Below are 19,791 nucleotides of genomic sequence, written 5' to 3'. Positions count from 1 at the left end.
TTTTTTGTTTCTTTGTTTCTTCCTTCCTTCCTTCCTTCCTTCCTTCCTTCCTTCCTTCCTTCCTTCCTTCCTTCCTTCCTTCCTTCCTTTCTTTCCTTACCTTCTGCCTTAGAATCAATACAGTGTGCAGTGTATTGGTTCCAAAGTAGAAGAGCAGTAGCATGGAAGCATCTGAATCCAGATTTGAAACCAGGATTTCCTATCTCTAGACCAGTTCACTGAGCCACCTAGTTTCGCTACTAACTTTTTTTCATGCCCAATCTAAATCCTTTTTAGTTCATTTTATGCTTCTTTCCCATTGTTATGTTCTCTTTGGAAAGAGAGAACATTAGTTCCCTTGTCCTCCATATATGTAACAATATAACATATATAATGTTTTATACTAGACATATAAATAACATATTGGATATATATTTTTATATGTGTATACACATTTATATGCACATGTATATATGTATTATGTGTGTATATACACACATTCACCTGCTGGGTTGTGGACAAAGGAATTCTTCTTTACAAAGGTCTCTAAACCACCAAAAAAGTCATTGTTCAAGAGGCAGAGATAATTTTCTTACCCAAATGAAATAATCTTCCCTGTCTTGAGCCTGACTCAATCTATCTTTGTAGGTTCAAACTATAGCAGTAGAAGTGTGATAGAAAGATTGCTCCTTTCCTGAAATAATCCCACTCTTGTCCTTGGCTACTCCTAGGAGATTCAAAGAACCAAAAGTAGGTTCTCCCTTGATTTCCAATTTCTAATTCTTTTTTTCTTCCTGCTGGACAGCTTCTCTGAAAAATGCATCCTCACTTAGTATGCCCAAGAAACTAGCCCCAGTGAGCCATAAGAAATGATGAACAGGATAGGTTCAGAAAAACCTGGAAAGACTTATATGAACTAATACAAAGAGAAGTGAGCAGAACCAGGAGAACTATGTATACAGTAAGAGAAATATCGTATGATAATTGACCATGAAGGACTAAATTATTATCAACAAAATAAGGCTCTAAGATAACTCTAAGGGATTCATGATTTAAAAAAACACACACATACACTAAGCATAGCCAAAGAAGAACTAATGGAATCCAATTACAGATGAAAGCTTGCCATCCTTCATTTTATTTTTTTCTTGCAAGTGTGATGTATGTCTTAAGTCACAACATGGGAAATATGGAAATATGTGTTGCATGAAGGCACTGATATAGCCTATATCAGACTATTTCCCACCTTGGGAAGTGGAGGAGGAAGGAAGAGAATCTGTATCACAAAATGTTAGAAGATGATTGTCAAAAACTATTTCTACATTTAATTTAAAAAAATTCAATAAAAAAGAAACTAGCCCTATTGTGTGCACTGATTTGAGGTGTCTAAAGAATGCTCTCAACTGAATGACAAACACCTCACCCACAACAGTTCAGTCTAGCCTCGCTTAGAACCATGCTGTGCAATCATACCATGGTATGGAAAAGAACTCTGAAGGTCAAATGGCTGGATCTTTGGCAAGTTATGAGCATTTGGCTTTATGCAATGAAGTTATTAATGTCACATGCAAAAGTCTGTGTAAGCCAAATTAAAGTCAGTACGCTCATAAAATGGCTCTCTCAATATCATTATCATCACAACATATATAACTCATCAGATTGGTACCTAGAGATTTCTGCTCATCTGATTTTCTCTGTTCTTCTTATTACTCAACAACTAAATGTTTCACAAAGTCATTTCCTACCGAAATATTTATGTTCTCAAATGTTTATTATCCTCTCTATCATGATCAAGATTTTATGAGCACTCTATACCAACTGTGAATTAAATGCATAATTTCTGATCCATCAAAATCCAGTTTGGCACTCTGTTTGTCTGTATTATATAGCAGCTGCAGTGGGCTCCAGACAGATTATAAGAGAACTAGTCTGTGCAGAGTACCCAGAGCAACTGATGTTTCTGGCCAGGTTGCCTAGTGGTCACCACTCTTAACTGGTAATAAGGAAGGAATTCATGGATCCTACTGAGTTGTCAGAGAGGCTGTGTGATTATAAAGAAACTTTTTGATGGAATCTATAGCCAAAGGTTCAGGAAAGGTTCTTAATAGCAAGAGTAAAGGCGATGGGGGAAGGAATTAGCCTGACATCCTGTATCAACTAAGGGATCAGTTCCCAGTCCAAAGGAAAGAAAGAATATGCCTGCCTAACTATAGCAGTCAGAATAAATCGCAATTTTTAAATGTAAAAGAGAGGGGGCAGTGAGGGGGCTCGGTGGATAGTCAGGCTTAGATATGGGAGGTTCTGGTTCAAATCTGACCTCGGACACTTCCTAACTGTGTGACAAGTCACTTGACCCCCATTGCCTAGCCCTTACAACTCTTCTTGCCTTGGAACCAATACATAGTATTGATTCTAAGACAGAGAGTAAGGGTTTTCTGGAAAAAATAAATAAATGTTAAATATAGAAGAGAGTCTAAGGTTATAATCAAGATATTTTTTTCTAGCTGATATTCAGGGTCAACTACCCCTAGAGAGCCACCAGGCCTTGGCTTGGTGACCAGGGGGTTAAGAAGCTCATAGAATATCAGAAGCATGAGTGAAGAATTTGAATATAAAACATACAACATTAGAGCTGGAAGAACCTTTAGAAAATTCTATATTGAGGAAACCAGTTTAACATTTTTTGTTAAAACTAAGAGGGACCTGAGTAAAGGATGCCTTCATTTTACAGATGGAAAGTTTGACCCAGAGAGGTCAAAGGACTTGTCCAAAGCTGCAGCAGTAGTCCCTGACCTGGAGACTTTCCCTGGTCACTATAGATAATAGCTGATTTGGAAAAGTGGTTCCATTTTGAAGATGTTTTTTCTTCTTCTGGGTTTCCAAAACCATTGTTAGGTGGCATATCTCAGCTGCTGGGTTTTGCTGTTTGTTTGTTCGTTTTTTTTTCCAAAAATTGAATTTTCATGACTTTCCATTTGTTGTCAGACACTGGAACACCAAGCCAAGCCAAGCACCATTGTTCTGGAGCAGAGGTGTACAACACAAGGCCCACACTCCAGATTAAAATGCAATTGAGAGGTATACTACTCACAGCCAAAGAAGGAACTGTTGAAGCCTAATTGCAGATCAAAGCATGTCACTTTACACTTTATTTCCTTCATGACTTTTATTGTATATGTGATATGTGTCTTTTTTCACCACATAAAGAATATGTAAATATGTACTGCAAAAAAACAAATGCAATTGAGAGGGCAGTTGGGTAGCTTAGTGGATTGAGAGCCAGGCCTAGAGATGGGAGGTCCTAGGTTCAAATGTGACCTCAGATACTTCCCAGCTGTGTGACCCTGGGCAAGTCACTTGACCCCCATTGCCTACCCTTACCACTCTTCTGCCAATCCAAGATGGAAGGTGAGGGATTTAAAAAAAATGCAATTGAGAAATATTTAACAAAATAAATAAAAATACTACGACATTGATAATAATACATTTTAAAACTAAGTCAATTTAGTGGCCCTGATTCTTTTTGAGTTTGAGACTAGTGTCCTAGAGAGAATAGTGTGGTCTACTGTAGAGTGGTGAGGATCAAATGAGATAGTGTGTGTAAAGTGAATTTTCTCTTCCAGTTAGAGCAAGTTATTTTCTTTCCTACTGATCTAAATGCTACCACAATAGCAGGTCAGTCCCAAATCTCCACCTAACAGAAGAAAACCCTGTAACCACAGAAAAGGCAAGTGACTTTCAACTTCTTTCTTTTGCATTTCCTGAAGAACACAGTCGATATGGGTATGACTTGCCTCCTTCCCAGTGAGCATTGTTATTTTCCAATTCTACCCAGCTACTCAGAGCACTAAAAATTGTATAATATTCTCAAGATGAATTCCAAATACAAGTAACTGAAAGTCACTGTAATACTCCAATATGCAAAAGAGTCCTATAAGGATATGTTTAAGTGGTATAATCATTCCTTCTATAGAAATGTGTAGCCTCCCTGTAGTTAAGTGTCACAAAGCCCCACCTCTTCAGGGTATATTTCTCAGTGTTTAAATTCACCTGCATCACTACCTTTGGTAAAATGGGTTCATTCCATGGCTCTGCTATTCCCCTAAACCATATATCCTTTAGTATAATCCACTGGGCCGATAAATAGAACTCAAGAATTCTGGAGGCATTTTAAGACATTCTGAGGCAAATGAAGAGATCAGTACTTATGTGCTTAAAAGACACATCCAGCATTTCTGGAAGGGTCAAAGTAAGAAAGATGATGTGGAAAGAAGCAATATTATTTTTTTTCTCTTTGGATGAACTCAAAAAATTTTCATTCTGCTTTAAAAAGATACTTTTCTACACATAGAACTGGCTCTCATGTAATCATACAATGCTAGAGTTAGAAGTTATCTTAGAAATTAGTGCCCAAATAAGTAATATGAGAAGATGTCTCACCCTGCTCCTTTGAGGAGGCAGGAAGTCCACAGTCGTGGTACACTGTGTATATTTTAAGACTTTTATTGACATACTGATTTGTTTTTGAACATTTTTGTCTCTTTTTTTCTTAAAAAATAGAATTTGTATATTCATAGCCATACTCTTTGTAGTGGCAAAAAAAACTGGAAAATGAGGGGAGTGTCCATCAATTGGGGAATGGCTGAACAAATTGTGTTATCTGATGGTAATGAAATACTATTGTGCTGAAAAGAATAATGAACTGGAGCAATTCCATACGAACTGGAAAGACCTCCAGGAATTGATGCAGAGTGAAAGGAGAAGAACTAGGAGAACATTGTACACAGAGACAGATACACTGTGGTACAATCGAATGTAATGGACTTCTCTACTAGCAGCAATGCAATGACCCAGGACAATCCAGAGGGATTTATGAGAAAGAACACTATCCACACATCCAGAGAAAGAGCTGTGGGAGAAGAAATGCAGAAGAAAAACATATGATTAATCATATGGTTCAGTGGGAATGTGATTGGGGATGTTGACTTTGAATGATCCCCGTATTGTAAATATAAATGATATGGAAATAGATTTTGAACAACCCAGTGGAATTGCTTGACAGCTCTAGGAGGGGGTAGTAAGGAGAGGAGGGAGAGAACACGAATCATGTAACCATGGAAAAATATTCTAAATTAACTAAATTTTAATTATTTATTTTATATTTATATAAGATTTAAAAATTTTAAATTAAAAAAATTTAAAAATGGAATTTGTCATATGGGACAGCTCTGTAAGTGGGAGAAGAGGAAGGGATGCTGTGAGAATTCTGTAAAGTCAGATGTTTAAAAAAATGACAACATATAGCACCACCAATAAAAATTTTATAAAAGAAATCAGTCTAACTCTCGCATTTTACAGATAGGAACCTAAGCCTCAGAAAGGAAAAGTGACTTTCCCAATGCCAATTAGCTAATGGGACAGAAGAATAGAAGTCATAAATATTAGTGAAAGGAAAAAAATTGGCTTGGAGTACAAGAAGAACAGTGGGTAGTTCTGGACCCACCTTATACCAAATATTTAAAATCAAAAGGGAAATGGGAGAGAGCCATTAAGGATTTTGGAGCAGAAAAGTGACATGTAAGAAATATTGTTTTGACATTGGTATGGATGATGGAAAGTGGGGAGGGGACAGAGGCAGGAAGATTTGTTACTATGTGGTTAGGTTTATTAAGGCTGGACTAGGGTGATGAATAGAGAGTCTACTTCTATTCAGTCAGGAAGGTCTGAATTCAAGTCCTGGTCTTTAACACTGATTGGTTAAGTGAACAATCCCGAGCAAGATATAACCTCTCCATCCCTCTATAAGTTTTCTAAATCTATAAGGTGAAGAATAGTTGTTGATCTGCATTGGCAGAAGAGGCTCCTCACTGGAACTTCCCTATAGAATGGAATCAAAGGCCCACTCTAAAAAAAAATCAAAGGAGAGGTCATTTAAAACATGAAGATAATATTGAGATGAGAAGAACCCCATACCAAGTCACTTATTTCTGTCTGTGATAACACTTTTCCTCTTCAATACCTTTCACACCCAATCAGCAGCTCTTATTGGTTCTCTGCCTCATCTAGTATGTGCTCATTTCCCTCTTGTCCATTCCCAGGGCCATCACCCCAGTCCAGCATTCACTCCTCAAAAAATGAGCAAATACAAATCAAATCTTGATTTATTGTTCTGTGGATTGGCCAGTCTTAAGAAAATGATGGAGTTGTTAAAAACTTACTAGTGGATCATGCACACATCTTCCTTCCTCCCCACCCCATCCCCTAAAACCTGGTTGTTGAAATTATACCTGCACCTTCTGTCAGAAGGACAGAAAATTCTCCTTATTTATTTCTCCCTGAAGTCAATGTCATAATTAAAACCAAAGACATTCAGATACTACAGGGTCACAGAAAGAGAATGAACAAAAATGGTGGAAACCATAAGCATTTAAAAAAACTTATTTAAACCCTTACTTTCTGTCCTAGTAATAGCTCTAAGAGAGAAGGGAGGGCAAAGGCTAGGACAAAAGGATTAAGTGACTTGCCCAGGATGACACAGAGCTAGGAAGTGTCTGAGGCCAGATTTGAACCCAGATTCTCCCAACTCCAGATCTGGTTTTCTACTCACTGTGCTACCTAACTGCCCCTACCAGAAGCATTTCTGAAAATTCCTTTAAAAGAATTCTTATCTTTTAACATCTCACATCTTTAAATGTTCTCTGAAAAGGAGAGAACAGGGAAGGCAGCAGGATTTGGCCCTTGTCACAAGACTTGTCAGAGTCAATGTTCTGAATTCTTTGGCAAAACACACTGCTAACATTAGAGGGGAAAGGATGTATAATGCAGATACTTGCTTTATAAATGCATTGGATAAAGCCCAAGTGAGTCCTATATACAAGTTTGGCATCCTGGAAACTGCTCTGGACTTGGAGTCTGCAGGCCTGGGTCCTTGTGTGACTTTGGACAAGTCGCTGGACTTCTTTAGGCCCCAGTTTTCTCATCTGTAATAAGGGAAGGGATTCAAATGGATGACCCCTAAAGACCCTTGCAGCTCTGAAATTGAAATGTGATAGTCAACAGCAGGAATGCTGAGTCAACATACTTACAGCCTGATCTGGACATAATGGGCAAAATTTTAAAAAATAGGGATATATATATATATATATGTATATATATATATATTTTAAAGCATGGAAATTCAAGTAAAATTTGAAAGGAAGAGAAGAAGTTTTTGTAAAGAAAAAGGTTTCAAGGTGATCGCTGTGATCCATTCTGACATGGCCACAAATTATCAAGAAAATTAGTACCATTCTCACATCACTCATTAAAAAAAAAAGAAAGCCAGGCCATTCTGACCGACTGCCACTTGCAATTCCTGCTAGGTAATCAGATAGCTGTTAATTAATAAAGCTGTCAGGTGAATCGCCCTACTCTGGTCATTATTATCCATTCAGTAACAGGATCCTGCTATCACCACTCCTATCTGCCCCATAGCTTCCAGCTCAATTAACTTAATGCTATGCAAATGAGAGGCTCTCCTCATCATTAGCTTATAGTCCACGAATGTTAATAGCATAATTGGGCCTTCAACAGGGTAATTAGACACGATTTCTTCCATTAGTCTTACAAGGCTAATTATTGTTGATAGGAGAGAGGGGACAAGTCCCAGGGCTGCATGCAAAGAGGGGCATCTGGTCAAAGCAAATATAGACAAAACATCGACAAGGTAAAATAACAACCAGAACCCCAGGCAGGGCGGGCTGGAGAGGGAACAAAGAGGAGGAAATCTTAACCCCATGCACAAAGGTCATGGCAATAACAGGAGGAAGAATTTTTAGTTTTAGAGAGTTTTACAATTCATGGTGTTTTTCTTCACAAGAACCATTTGGTCAAGGGATCACACCCACTTTACAGGTGAGGACGCTGGAGGCTCAGAGAAGAAAGGTGACTTTATCATGGATAACAAGACAGGACATCAGGACTAATAGCCAGTATTCTGGCTCTTAAGTCCATTGCTCCGTCCACTTCACTACACTGCCTAAAAGAAAGTGAGTAAAGAGAAATTACATTAAATAGCAAGACGAGAATTCTGACGTCTTTTGGAACAAAATGAAACCTTATGGTATTGAAAGATAAATTTTAGAGAAACTAGGTAGAGATTAGTATTTGACACCATATACCAAGATAAGGTCAAAACGGGTATGTGATTTAGTCATAAAGGAGAATATCAAAAGGAAATTCGGGAAGCCTATGATATGATATGATGTGTCAGGTCTATGGATAAGGGAAGAATTTAGGACCAAACAGGAGATAGAGAGCATTGCAGGAATCAAAATAGATAATTTTTATTACATTAATTTACAAAGGGTTTACACAAACAAAACCAATGCAGCCAAGATTAGAAGGAAAGTAGAAAAAGGGAAGGAAAAATTTTATAGCAAGTTTCCCTGATAAAGGCCTTGTTTCTCAAATATATATAGAACTGAGCCAAATCTATAAGAATATGAGTTATTTCCCAATTGATAAATGATCAAAAGATGTGAACACATGGTTTTCAGAAGAAGAAATTAAAGCCAATTATGGTTATAAGAAAAAAAAATGCTCTGAATAGTTATTGATTAGGGAAATGCAAATCAAAACAATTCTGAGATACTCCCTTCCACCTATCAGATTGACTAATATGACAGAAAAGGAAAATGACAAATGGTGAAGGGGGTGGGGAAATTTTGGGACACTAATGCATTGTTGGTGGCATTGTGAACTGATACGGCCATTTCAGAGAGCAATTTTGAACTAAATGTGCATACTCTTTGACCCAGAAATACCTCTAACTCAAAAAGATTTTTAAAAAGGAAAAGGACTTATGTAGAGAAAAATATTTATAGTAGTTCTTTCTGTGGTGGCAAAGAATTAGAAAATTAGGTGATGTCCATCAATTGAGGAATGGTGAATAAGTTATGGCATATGATTCTGATGAAATATTATTGTACTAGAAACAGTGATGGAAAACCTGGAAAGATTTGTATGAATTAATGTAAAGTGAAGTGAACAGAACCAGGAAAAAACATAGTAACAGCAACACTGTAAAGATGATCAACTCTGAAAGATTTAGCTGCTACTCAATCAATGTAATGATCTAAAACAATTCCTGCAGACTCATGATGAAAAATGCTGTCCTCCAGAGAAAGAACTGATGGGATTCTGAATGCAGATTGAAGTGATTTTTTCTTTCTTTCTTTACAATGTTGCTAATATAGAAATGTTTTGCATGACCTCATATATATACATATATATATATGTGTATATATACATATATACACACTTCATGTGAGTATAGTATTTATTGCTTTCTCGGGTAGGTAGGGGAAAGGGAAGAGGGAGAGAATTTGGAACTGAAAATGAAAATTTATAAATAAAAGGGTTTTAGGTTCTACAAGAACAGAATTCTATTTACTTCATAAAACAAGTTATACCTTTCTTACCTTAACCAAGGCCTGCAATTTCCTAACACGGACAATAAAGACAGGCTCTCAAGGCTTGGAAAATAAAACAAACAAACAAAAAACAACAGCAACAAAATTCCCCAGTTTTTTTTTTGTTAAGGTTCTAGGATCTGCAGTTTTGCTTGCCTAAAATCTTGGAAATAGAAAAAAAAAGTGGAATTGGATTAGGTTGCTTTTGATAGAACATTAAGGATCTACCTTCAAAAGAATCAAACACTTCTTTGGCTCACTGCTGGGACATTCATTTGACTGCATCAAAATACATTTTAAAATGTATATACTGTAATGTAGTACATAATATGCAGTAATATATATGCAGGCATCAATATACATTGTTTAATGCTCTTTGTTGAAATCTGCAACAACAAATACAACTTAGGCACGATTGTGATGTGAATAAAAACCATCTTCAGTGACCCTAACTTGCAAGCAGCAGATCCCCTTATGCATCTCCCAGGTGCCAAAGAACCTTGAATCTATCTTCCTGGACACTTTTCAATATTTTCCAAATCCAGACTTCTTTGCCTTGTGTCTCATTCCCTAAGCTATCAGATGCTCTTTTTCTAAAGAAGTATTGGGTTGATTTGAGGACAGTCCTTCAAACCTTTGTCCATTCCAAGGATAATAATATATGTGGATTTTAAAAGGATTGTAAGGCCTTATAGGCTCAATGTCTTTCTCAATAAATGACTCTCCTAGGCAATAATATGTAATTATCAGTTCATGTGAAAAACACTTAAGGGGAGGGAAAGCATGATAGCAGCCTTTAAATATCTGAAGGACTTAAAAAAAAAAGCTGGCACAGTGGATAAAGTGCCAAGTCTAGAGTCAGGAAGACCTGAGTTCAAACCTGGCCTCAGACACTTACTGTGTGTGATCCTGGACAAATCGCTTAACCCTGTTTGCCTCAGTTTCCTCATCTGTAAGATGAGCTAGACTAGGAAATGACATACCCCTCTAGTATCTTTGCCAAGAAAATCCTAAATGGATGGGTCACAAAGTGTTGGACACGAATGAAAATGACTAGACAAAAACAACAAAAATTTGTTCCACCTTGCCCCAGAAACAGAACTAAGAACAATAAGTTATAGAGAGGAAGAATCTGGCTTAACTTACTAACAAGAAGAGCTGTCCATAACTGTAATGGGCTTCCCCAGGAAAAGTAAAATTGAAGTGGTATTTCTAAAAGGGTATGGGCAGGAAGTTTTCACAATTTCAGTGATATTTAGGAAAAGGCTCTTCAAGGTTTTAAACATCTACAACCTACATCTGGCAAAGCTCCAAGCTTTTAAAGCACAAAGCAAGGTTCAGCAGTTCAGTGCTTATTTATGCCTCTAAGGAACATGGAAAATTGAAGTATAGTCCGAAGTCTCCCCAAGACTCCTATGGGTAAAGAAAAGCAAATATGATTTCTCCAAGTCATCTTTGTGTCTTAGTCCTTTTGCCTTTTTCCAGGAAATGAGTTTAAGTTAATGGTCTGGCATCATGCTTGCTAAAAGTAGTGACATCTATTCATCAGGGCTTGAATCAAATGCCAACTATTCTGTGCTCTGGCACTGTTAAAGGTTAGTCTGTCATTCTCTATCCAAGGAATAAAGAAGTGTCTGAATTTACTGATTTAGCAAGTCCAGGGACCAAGTGTTTATTTTCTCTCATTCCTTATTGGTTGTCTTTAACTTTTACTGCTGGACGCAACCTATTGCTCTGCTTAAGATTATAAATGAATATAAGATTATATGAATCAGTATCCTAAACCCTGAAGAAAAGAAGGAAAAACGAATATAAAGGTTATAAAACACTAGCGGGTTTTATTGCTGCTAGGTCTAAACTTCAAAGAGATCAAAGAAAAATGAAAATAATTCATATATCCAAAAATATGTATAGCAGCTCTTGTTAAGTTGGCAAAGAATTGGAAACTGAAGGGATGTCCATCAATTGGGGAACAGCTGAAGAAGTTATAGTATATAACTTTTAGTATATAATATATAATTCTGGTGAAATTATATAAGAAATGATGAAGGGGATAGTTTCAGAAAAACTTGGCAAGGTTTATATGAACTGATACAAAGTGAAGTGAACAGAACCAGGAAAACAATGTACACATTAACATCAATATTGTAATGATAATCAACTGTGAAAGACTCTGACCAACACAGTGATCCATGACAATTCCAGAGAACTCAGGATGAAAAATGCTATCCATCTCTAGATAGGGAAACTGATAGACTCTGAATGCAAATTAAAACATGCTTCTTTCTCTTTCTCTTTTTTGCTTTTTTCTTCCCAACATAGGTTTTGCATAAATTCATATGTACTAACGTTTTATATTACTTCATATATTTTGCTAATGTTTTGCATAACTTCATATGTACCCAGGATATCATATTTCTTGCCTTCTCAATGGGTGGGGGGGGAGGACTGGAAGAAGGGAAAGAATTTGAAACCGAAAATAAAAATTAAAAATTAAAAATAAGGGGGAAAGGGTTCTGGGTTAAGATGGTGGCAGAGTAAAAAGCAGCGCTTAACCTCTCCTGACCAAAACATATAGGACTTCTCAAGGGAGCATAAAAACAAACCCAGTCGAACGGAGGGACCCCACAACAGGGTGCAGCATGGAAGGTACGTGGAATTGGGGCATTTCCATGCTATAAAGGGGTGAAACAGCTCTCACTAAATCGCGGGCTGAGCAACTACCCCCCCCTCACCCCCGCCACACACCACCTGCAGCTCCAAAGCCAGGTCAAAAGAAATAGAGCAAGTTTGGGGCACCCATCAAGTCATTGGCAGCTCCAGGGCCTGTTCCTGAGAGCAGCAAGATTTAGGACCCCAAAAAGCTGAGGAAAGCACACGGACTCTGAGCGCAGGCACAGGTGGAGACGCGGGCAGAGGCAGACACAGGCGGGAGCAAAGGCTCTGAAACCCTGAGTGGGGAACCAGTGCAGACGGGTATATGACTGTGGAAGCAGCGCCCTGAGACTTGTAAAGGAGCCTCCTGCAGAAGATCAAGCAAGAGGGTCCACCAGGGGGCTTGACCTTGGAAAAAACCAGACCTCAGACCTCAGAAGCCAAAAGACCGCAGACAGACCCTGAGTTCGAGGATAAAGCTGAGAAGCTGCTGGGCTAATGATGGCTACCCAGATCCAGGAAGTCCAGAAGAAAGAGAGAAAGATTAACAAGAAGAAGAAGAAATCTTTAACACTCGACAACTTTTACACAGAGAAAATCCAGACTACCGAGCAATCAGAAGAGGAGAAAAAACAAGCAATCACATCCGAACCATCCCAAGATAATCAAAACTGGTCACAAGCTCTTGAAATGTTCAAAACTGAGATGATGAGAAAGTTGGAAAAGATTTGGTCAGAGAAATGGAAAGTAGCTCAAAAGGAAATCAGGCAAGAAAATAACAGTTTAAAAGGCAGAATTTCGCAATTGGAAAGTGAGGCAAGTCAACTGAAGACCAGAAATGACCAGATTGAAAAGGGAAACCAGTCCTTAAAGGCTAGAATTGAACAATTAGAAGCTAATGATTTCTCAAGACAACAAGAACAAATAAAACAAAGCCAAAAGACTGAAAAAATAGAAGGAAACATGAAATATCTCAATGAGAAAGTGACAGACCAAGAAAACCAGTCTAGAAGAGACAATTTGAGAATCATTGGTCTCCCTGAAAAGGGAGAAATGAATAGAAATTTGGACTCCATACTAAAAGAAATTATTCAGCAAAATTGTCCTGAAGTTCTACAACAAGAGGGCAATATAGACATTGAAAGTATCCATAGATCACCCTCCACATTCGATCCAGATAAGAAAATGCCCAGGAATATAATTGCCAAATTCAAGAGCTTCCAAGTAAAAGAAAAAATCTTACAAGAAGCCAGAAAGAGACAATTCAAATATCAAGGAGCACCAATCAGGATCACAAAGGATCTGGCAGCCTCCACGCTAAAAGACCGCAAAGCTTGGAATATGATATTCAGAAAAATAAGGGGGAAAAAGATATACTATATTTGCCTAGATGTTGGAAGGACAGCGAACACAGGAAACATGAAAGCCCAAGGACTCCCTTAGGTACCACTAGTTGAGGGCACATTATTCCAGATTTATAGAGTCCTGGTTCTCCATGAACATTCAACACAACAATATAACAACAACTAGCATTTGTATGGTGCTTTGAGGTTTGAAAATTACATACTGCTATTATTATTATTTCCATCTTACAGACTTTGTGAGGATTGTATAATGAGTCTTCAGTGGCAATTCAATTTGAGACTAGATTGTTCTTTCTTGAATAAAGAAAAGATTCTTGATCTAGAAATAAAAGGTGATGCCATGAACAAATTAGGGGAACTCACAAAGTTTACCTGTCAAACTTAAGGGTAAAGGAAAAATTTATGACCAAACAAGACAGAGAGAACATTATGAGAAGTGAAATGGATCATTTTGATTACATTAAATAAAGAGGTTTTGTATAAACAAAACCAGTGCAACCAAGATTAGAGAGGAAACAAAAAACTGGGAAAAAAATTTTTGCAGCAAGTGCCTCTGACAAAGGCCTAATTTCTCAAATATAAAGAGAATAGAATAAAATTTATTAGAATTCTGGGGTGGGAAAGCACAGCTGGGTGGCTGATTGAAAGCCAGGCCGAGAGATGGGAGGACCTGGGTTCAAATTTGGCCTCAGACACTCCTAGTTGTGTGACCCTGGGCAAGTCACTTAATCCTAATTGCCTAGCCCTTACTACTTTTCTGCTTTGGAGCCAATACATACTATTAATTCTAAAATGGGAAGTAAGGGCTTTTTTGAAGAAGAATATAAGGCATTCTCTAATTGATAAATGGGCAAAATGTATGAACAGGCAGTTCTCAGATGAAGAAATTAAAACTATCGTCATATAAAAATGTTCAAAATCACTATTGACTAGAGAAATGCAAATTAAAACAACTGAGATAGCACTTCACACTTAACAAATTAATATGACCAAAAAGGAAAATGATAAACATGTGGGACATTGGGACACTAATACACTGTTGGTAGAATTGTAAAACTGATATAACCATTCTGGAGAGCAATCTGGAACCACACCTAAAGGGCTATAAAACTATGCATACTCTTTCACCCAGAAATACTAGGTCTGTACCCTAAAGAAATAAAAGATAAGGAGAAAGGACCTACTTGTATAAAAATATTTATAACAGCTCTTTTTATAATGGTAAAGAATTGGAAACCAAGGGGATGTCCATCATTTGGGGGATGGCTGAACAAATTGTGGTTTAGGATTGTAATGGAATACTATTATGCCATAAGAAATAACAAGCAGGATGAGTTTAGAAAAACCTAGAAAGAGTTATATGAACCAATGCAAAGTGAAGTGAGCAGAATCAGGAAAGTAGTGTATACAGTAACAGAAATATTGTAAGATGATCAGCTGTGAAGGACTAAATTATTATTAATAATGCAAGGTTTCAAGATAACACAAGGGACTCATTATGGAAAATGCCATCCATAGCCAAAGAAGGAACTGTTGGAGACTGAGTTCAGATCAAAACATTCCATTTTCCACTTCATTATCTTTATGAGTTTTTTTTCTTACATGTGTAATGTGAGTTCTTTTATTGCATGAGGAATATAGAAATATATATTGTATGACTACACTGGTATTACATTTATCAGACTATTTACTACACTAGGAGGGGGGTACGGAAAGGAGGGAGAGAGAGAATCCGAATCACAAAATGCCAGATAATGATTGTTAAAAAATGTTTCTACATGTAATTGAGAATAAATAAATAACAAAAAAAGAAAGAAATTATTCTAATGCTGATGCCAACTTTTTTGATCAGTTTCAAAGATGTAGGAATGCCAAGTGGCCAGAATGCAAGGAGCTGCATTCATGGACAGTCTTTTCCAAAGTCATGACTGGTCTCTAGGGCAATTTAGCTTTGGCACACATTCAAAACTCTCAACAGCTTCAGATACAGGTATTTGATGTATGCAATTAGCCTGAGAATGGCATGTGGTCAGTGACCTGGAGGAAAAAATGGTTTTTCCTCAGGTTGGACAGACCACCCAGTTCAAACATTAGTAATAATCCCAAGAACAACCTTGGAAGAAGCTACTGATTTTTTATGTGTGAAAGGGAAAGGAGGAGCATATTCATTTTTAAAATAAAGTTATATGGAAACAAAAAATTTTAACTTTTAGTATGCGAATTATGAGGCCAAAAGTATATATGCTTCAAAAAAACTATGAACTCTTTACATGCAAGCAAGAAAGATTACAAGACTATTCTTAATGCAAATGTTTCTTCTACTTCTAAAGAATCAATTGCTATAGGGACTACACCACCATTTCAGCATACAATAAAAGTAATAGATGCATTTAGCTTCACTTGTACTGGAGACTAGTCACTTCATCATTAATATCTGAAATAATAAAATGTATCCTAGGGACTAGAAGGGAACAAGCATGTATTAAGTGCCTACTATGGGCCACTCCTATTATGTGTCAGAAACTGTGCTAAGCACTATAAATATTCTCTCATTTGACTATCACAGTGACCATAAGTCAATAGCTAATGAAAAATCAACCTTGGACAAAAATAGAATCTTTTTCTTCTAAATGAGTAAATTTATCTGCCCTTAACAGATTACTTGAAGATAGCCTAAGTGACCTGTGGAAGTCTTTCTCAGATCAGTGCTTTAGGGACAGGGACAACTAGATTAAAATCCCATAATTAGGATCTAATAAGTGTCCCCAAATTCTTTTTTTTTTTAAACCCTTACCTTCCGACTTGGAGTCAATACTGTGTATTGGCTCCTAGGCAGAAGAGTGTTAAGGGTAGGCAATGGGGCTCAAGTGACTTGCCCAGGGTCACACAGCTGGGAAGTGTCTGAGGCCGGATTTGAACCTAGGACCTCCCGTCTCTAGGCCTGACTCTCAATCCACTGAGCTACCCAGCTGCCCCCTGTCCCCAAATTCTTAAGAGCACAATATCAGAGAAATTAGAGGTATTATTTGTATTGCACTAATACTTATAATGATGATCCTATTTCCTATCATCAATCTTTAACTGGAAAAAAATGCTTTCCAAGAAAATACTGAATTGAAACTTGATATAAAGCAAACACCAATATATCCATGAGTGTCTTCATAAAGATTAAACTACACAATCCTTACTCTCAAGATTAATGCAGCCTGCCTTGTACAGGTAGGATCACTTATGAGTATTTATTCTTATCAGTCCTCAATCAGCTAGGTGGTACAGTGGATAGAGCTCGAGTCAAGAAGTCTCATCTCCCAGATTTGAACTTACTACCTGTGTGACCCTGAGCAAATCACTTCAACCTGTTTGCCTTAGCTTTCCCAGCTGTAAAATGAGCTGAAGAAGAAAATGGCAAACCACTCCAGCACCTTTGCCAAGAAAACTCCAAGTGGGCTCACAAAGAATCCAACATGACTGAAATGACTGAACAACAATTCTTATCAACTCTCCCTGAAGTTTCTTGCCCACAGGATGATGCATCTTTCTCGATCCTCAATGCAGACAAGATGATCCTGGATGACGGGGGAAATGTGCAGATACCCTGGGATCTCCATGGAATTCACTGTATTTTTCTACTCTGTTAAGATCTTGGAGGCTGCAGGCAAGGAGTTCAAAGGTAATGTACATTTTTTGCTGTCGTTGCTTCAGAAGTAATTGCTCTTCTGCTCTCAATGACAGACAACAAACCTAGTAACAGACTTTCATAAACTAAGTTTTAACCCAGGGAGAGTAAGACTGACCTTCCACATTTGCTCAGAATAATATTCACCAGACTTTTTCTTACACAAACATTGGAAGTAAGTGGTAAAATGTCAACAGTCCCTAGACAGGAAAATAATGGAAGAGATTTCCTTCTTCCATTATAGTTCTTCTTTCTGGCAAGATTAAAATGCTACAACTTTATGAGGCACATATTTCTAGCCCTCACGTCACCATCACGGACTCTCACCTTTGAGGCTTATAGCCAGGGGCTCCAGCTGACTGTTTGACGCCAGGCCTGCTGACCCAGCTGATACTTGCCTGTCACAACCATCTTCATTTGCAGCCTCTGAAATCATATTAGGAAATGCTGGCTTCTTCTGCAAAGGCCTCAAGAGCAGGGAAGATGGCAGAAGGTGAAAATGCACATTTTTAAGACTGGCTATTGTTGACCCAACATAAATAGATAAGCATTCTCAGAGTTCAGCCTTTTTGGTTAGCCACAGATGCTCTTTTCCTGTCTGTTTGCAGTATCATTTGCATAGCATATACCAAAACCCTACAAGATGACACCAAACTAACTTTCAAATACCTTCTTCCTTAAAGCAAATTTAATTGAGAGCAATTGGTTTGTTGTGGTAGCTCAAATAGATGCCACACAAAGTAGATGATTGTTTTTATACTGGCGTGAGTATGACTTTATGTATCAAAAGGTTTCTTTTCATTAACCCAAGGAGATGAACACTACTCAGTGGGCAAAAGAAATGAGTGGGGATGGATCCCATGGCACAGTCAGATACCACCTCTCTGTCCAACACAGTAAAAACCTAGGGGATGCCATACACCTAGTCTTGGGAAAACGTATCAGTGCCCTTAAAAAAAATTGTTTTTTAACCCTAACTTTTCATCTTAGAATTCTTGATTCCAAGGTAGAAGAGCAGTAAGGGATAGGCAACTGGGGTTAAATGATTTGCCCAGGGTCATACAAATAGGCAGTACTGGAGGCCAGATTTGAACCCAGGACTTCTTGTCTTCAGGCCTGGTTCTCTATCCACTGAGCCAACCAGCTGTACTATCAGTGCCCTTTTAAAGGACATAAAAAGATATGATTGCAAGGCACTCATAAGCATGGAAATCTATAGAAAAAATGGGCAACCATATCCCTTTTTAGCTTCATGTGTCTATGGGATGATGCAGCTAGATCGCTCAGTGGATTAGAGCACTAGGACTGGAGTCAAGAGCCCCTGGGTTCAAATCCAACCTTAGATACTTACTAGCTGTGTGGCCCTGAGCAAAATACTTAAGCTCTATTTGATTTAATCCACTGGAGAAGGAAATGACTAAACACTCCAGTATCTTTGCCAAGAAAAGCCCGTGGTCATCAAGAGTCGGATATGACTGAATGACTGAACAACATCGTCACCTATGGGTTTGCTTTGTGGGGTAGATAGAAGAGTCTTCTCTATCAGGAAAAAGATAATTTTTTGTTGTTTCTTGGGTTAGCTGTTCTGTAGCCAAACTCTCATATAGACCACAGTGTCTTTTTCAAAGAAGAACATTTTCACTGAATTTAACCTTTGAACCCAGATATGCTAATGAACTAATGGCATGCTCAAATCTGTAGTATGAAAAAATTTGAATTTGTTTTTGTTCAGTGACTTAAACAGGCAAAGTAGGTATTTGTTGTATTCATTTTTCTGAAACAATCTGGAAATGCTATACCTGGGATGGCTCATAGGATCCTTTTGGATAGGTAAAAGGCCACCAAAGGTAATAAACCAATATTAAAGGGGTTCTAAGATAACTGATCCTAAAAAAAAATGTCTTTTCTTCCAATATAAGAGATGCATCTATGGATAGTCAATGATATGTATTCCAGTCCATGTCTGGTAAACTCTCAGATAATAGCAGCATGGTAGGGTCACTGGGGTTCTATTAGCTCAATTAATGAGGAGTAAGATAAGGCTAACACCCAGCTCTTCAGATGGCTAAGGAATAGAGCTGGTAGTAATGGAGTTATTAACCTGCGTCAGCCAGTAAATTTTGCTGCTGATTCCAACTCCATTTCCTAGTTCAGGCCTCCATTAATAGGCTGTTTATTATCCCTAATCCACATAAGGATCAGCTGCTGAAATGTGAAAGCTTCCTGGAAGGACCAAATGGTTCCCACCCACCCACCCAAAATCTCCCTGCTTTGCATTTTAATTTTCCCTTTGGTCCTGTGGACGTTTTCTAAGGAGATTGTAACATCGCTTCCCTTTTAATTACACAGGGATATGCCAGTTGTTCTACAGTTTACTGAAAAGAGAATATCCCAGGTAACTAAAATAAGGCTCTTATAATCCAATCAGGTGGATCTGTCATATCAAGCGTGGACTATTTAATTGCTGATTTCATAAAGATGCATTTGTTTATTCTCAATAACTAAGAATTTCACTAGTATTTAAAAACTAAGATTAGCAAAGGGGCACAATGTGGAACCTCCACTTGTGGTGGGAGGAAGAAAGGAAGAAAGAAAGAAAGAAAGAAAGAAAGAAAGAAAGAAAGAAAGAAAGAAAGAAAGAAAGAAAGAAAGAAAGAAAGAAAGA

General features: G+C 37.7%; 1 protein-coding gene across 1 annotated transcript in view; it reads right to left on the bottom strand.

Annotated features, from left to right (window-relative positions):
* Window positions 1–19,791, bottom strand: part of AK8 (adenylate kinase 8) — a 159,229-nt gene that overhangs the window by 22,151 nt on the left and 117,287 nt on the right. Inside the window, exon 12 of the mRNA XM_044659686.1 lies at window positions 17,454–17,593. Within this exon, the coding sequence (XP_044515621.1) occupies window positions 17,454–17,593 (140 nt within the window). The remainder of the gene's footprint in view (window positions 1–17,453; window positions 17,594–19,791) is intronic.

Source organism: Gracilinanus agilis, chromosome 2 (assembly GCF_016433145.1).
Source record: "Gracilinanus agilis isolate LMUSP501 chromosome 2, AgileGrace, whole genome shotgun sequence".
In the NCBI taxonomy this organism is placed as follows: Eukaryota; Metazoa; Chordata; class Mammalia; order Didelphimorphia; family Didelphidae; genus Gracilinanus; species Gracilinanus agilis.
Note: the sequence above shows the minus strand (reverse complement) of the source record. Positions and strands in the feature narration are given on the sequence as shown.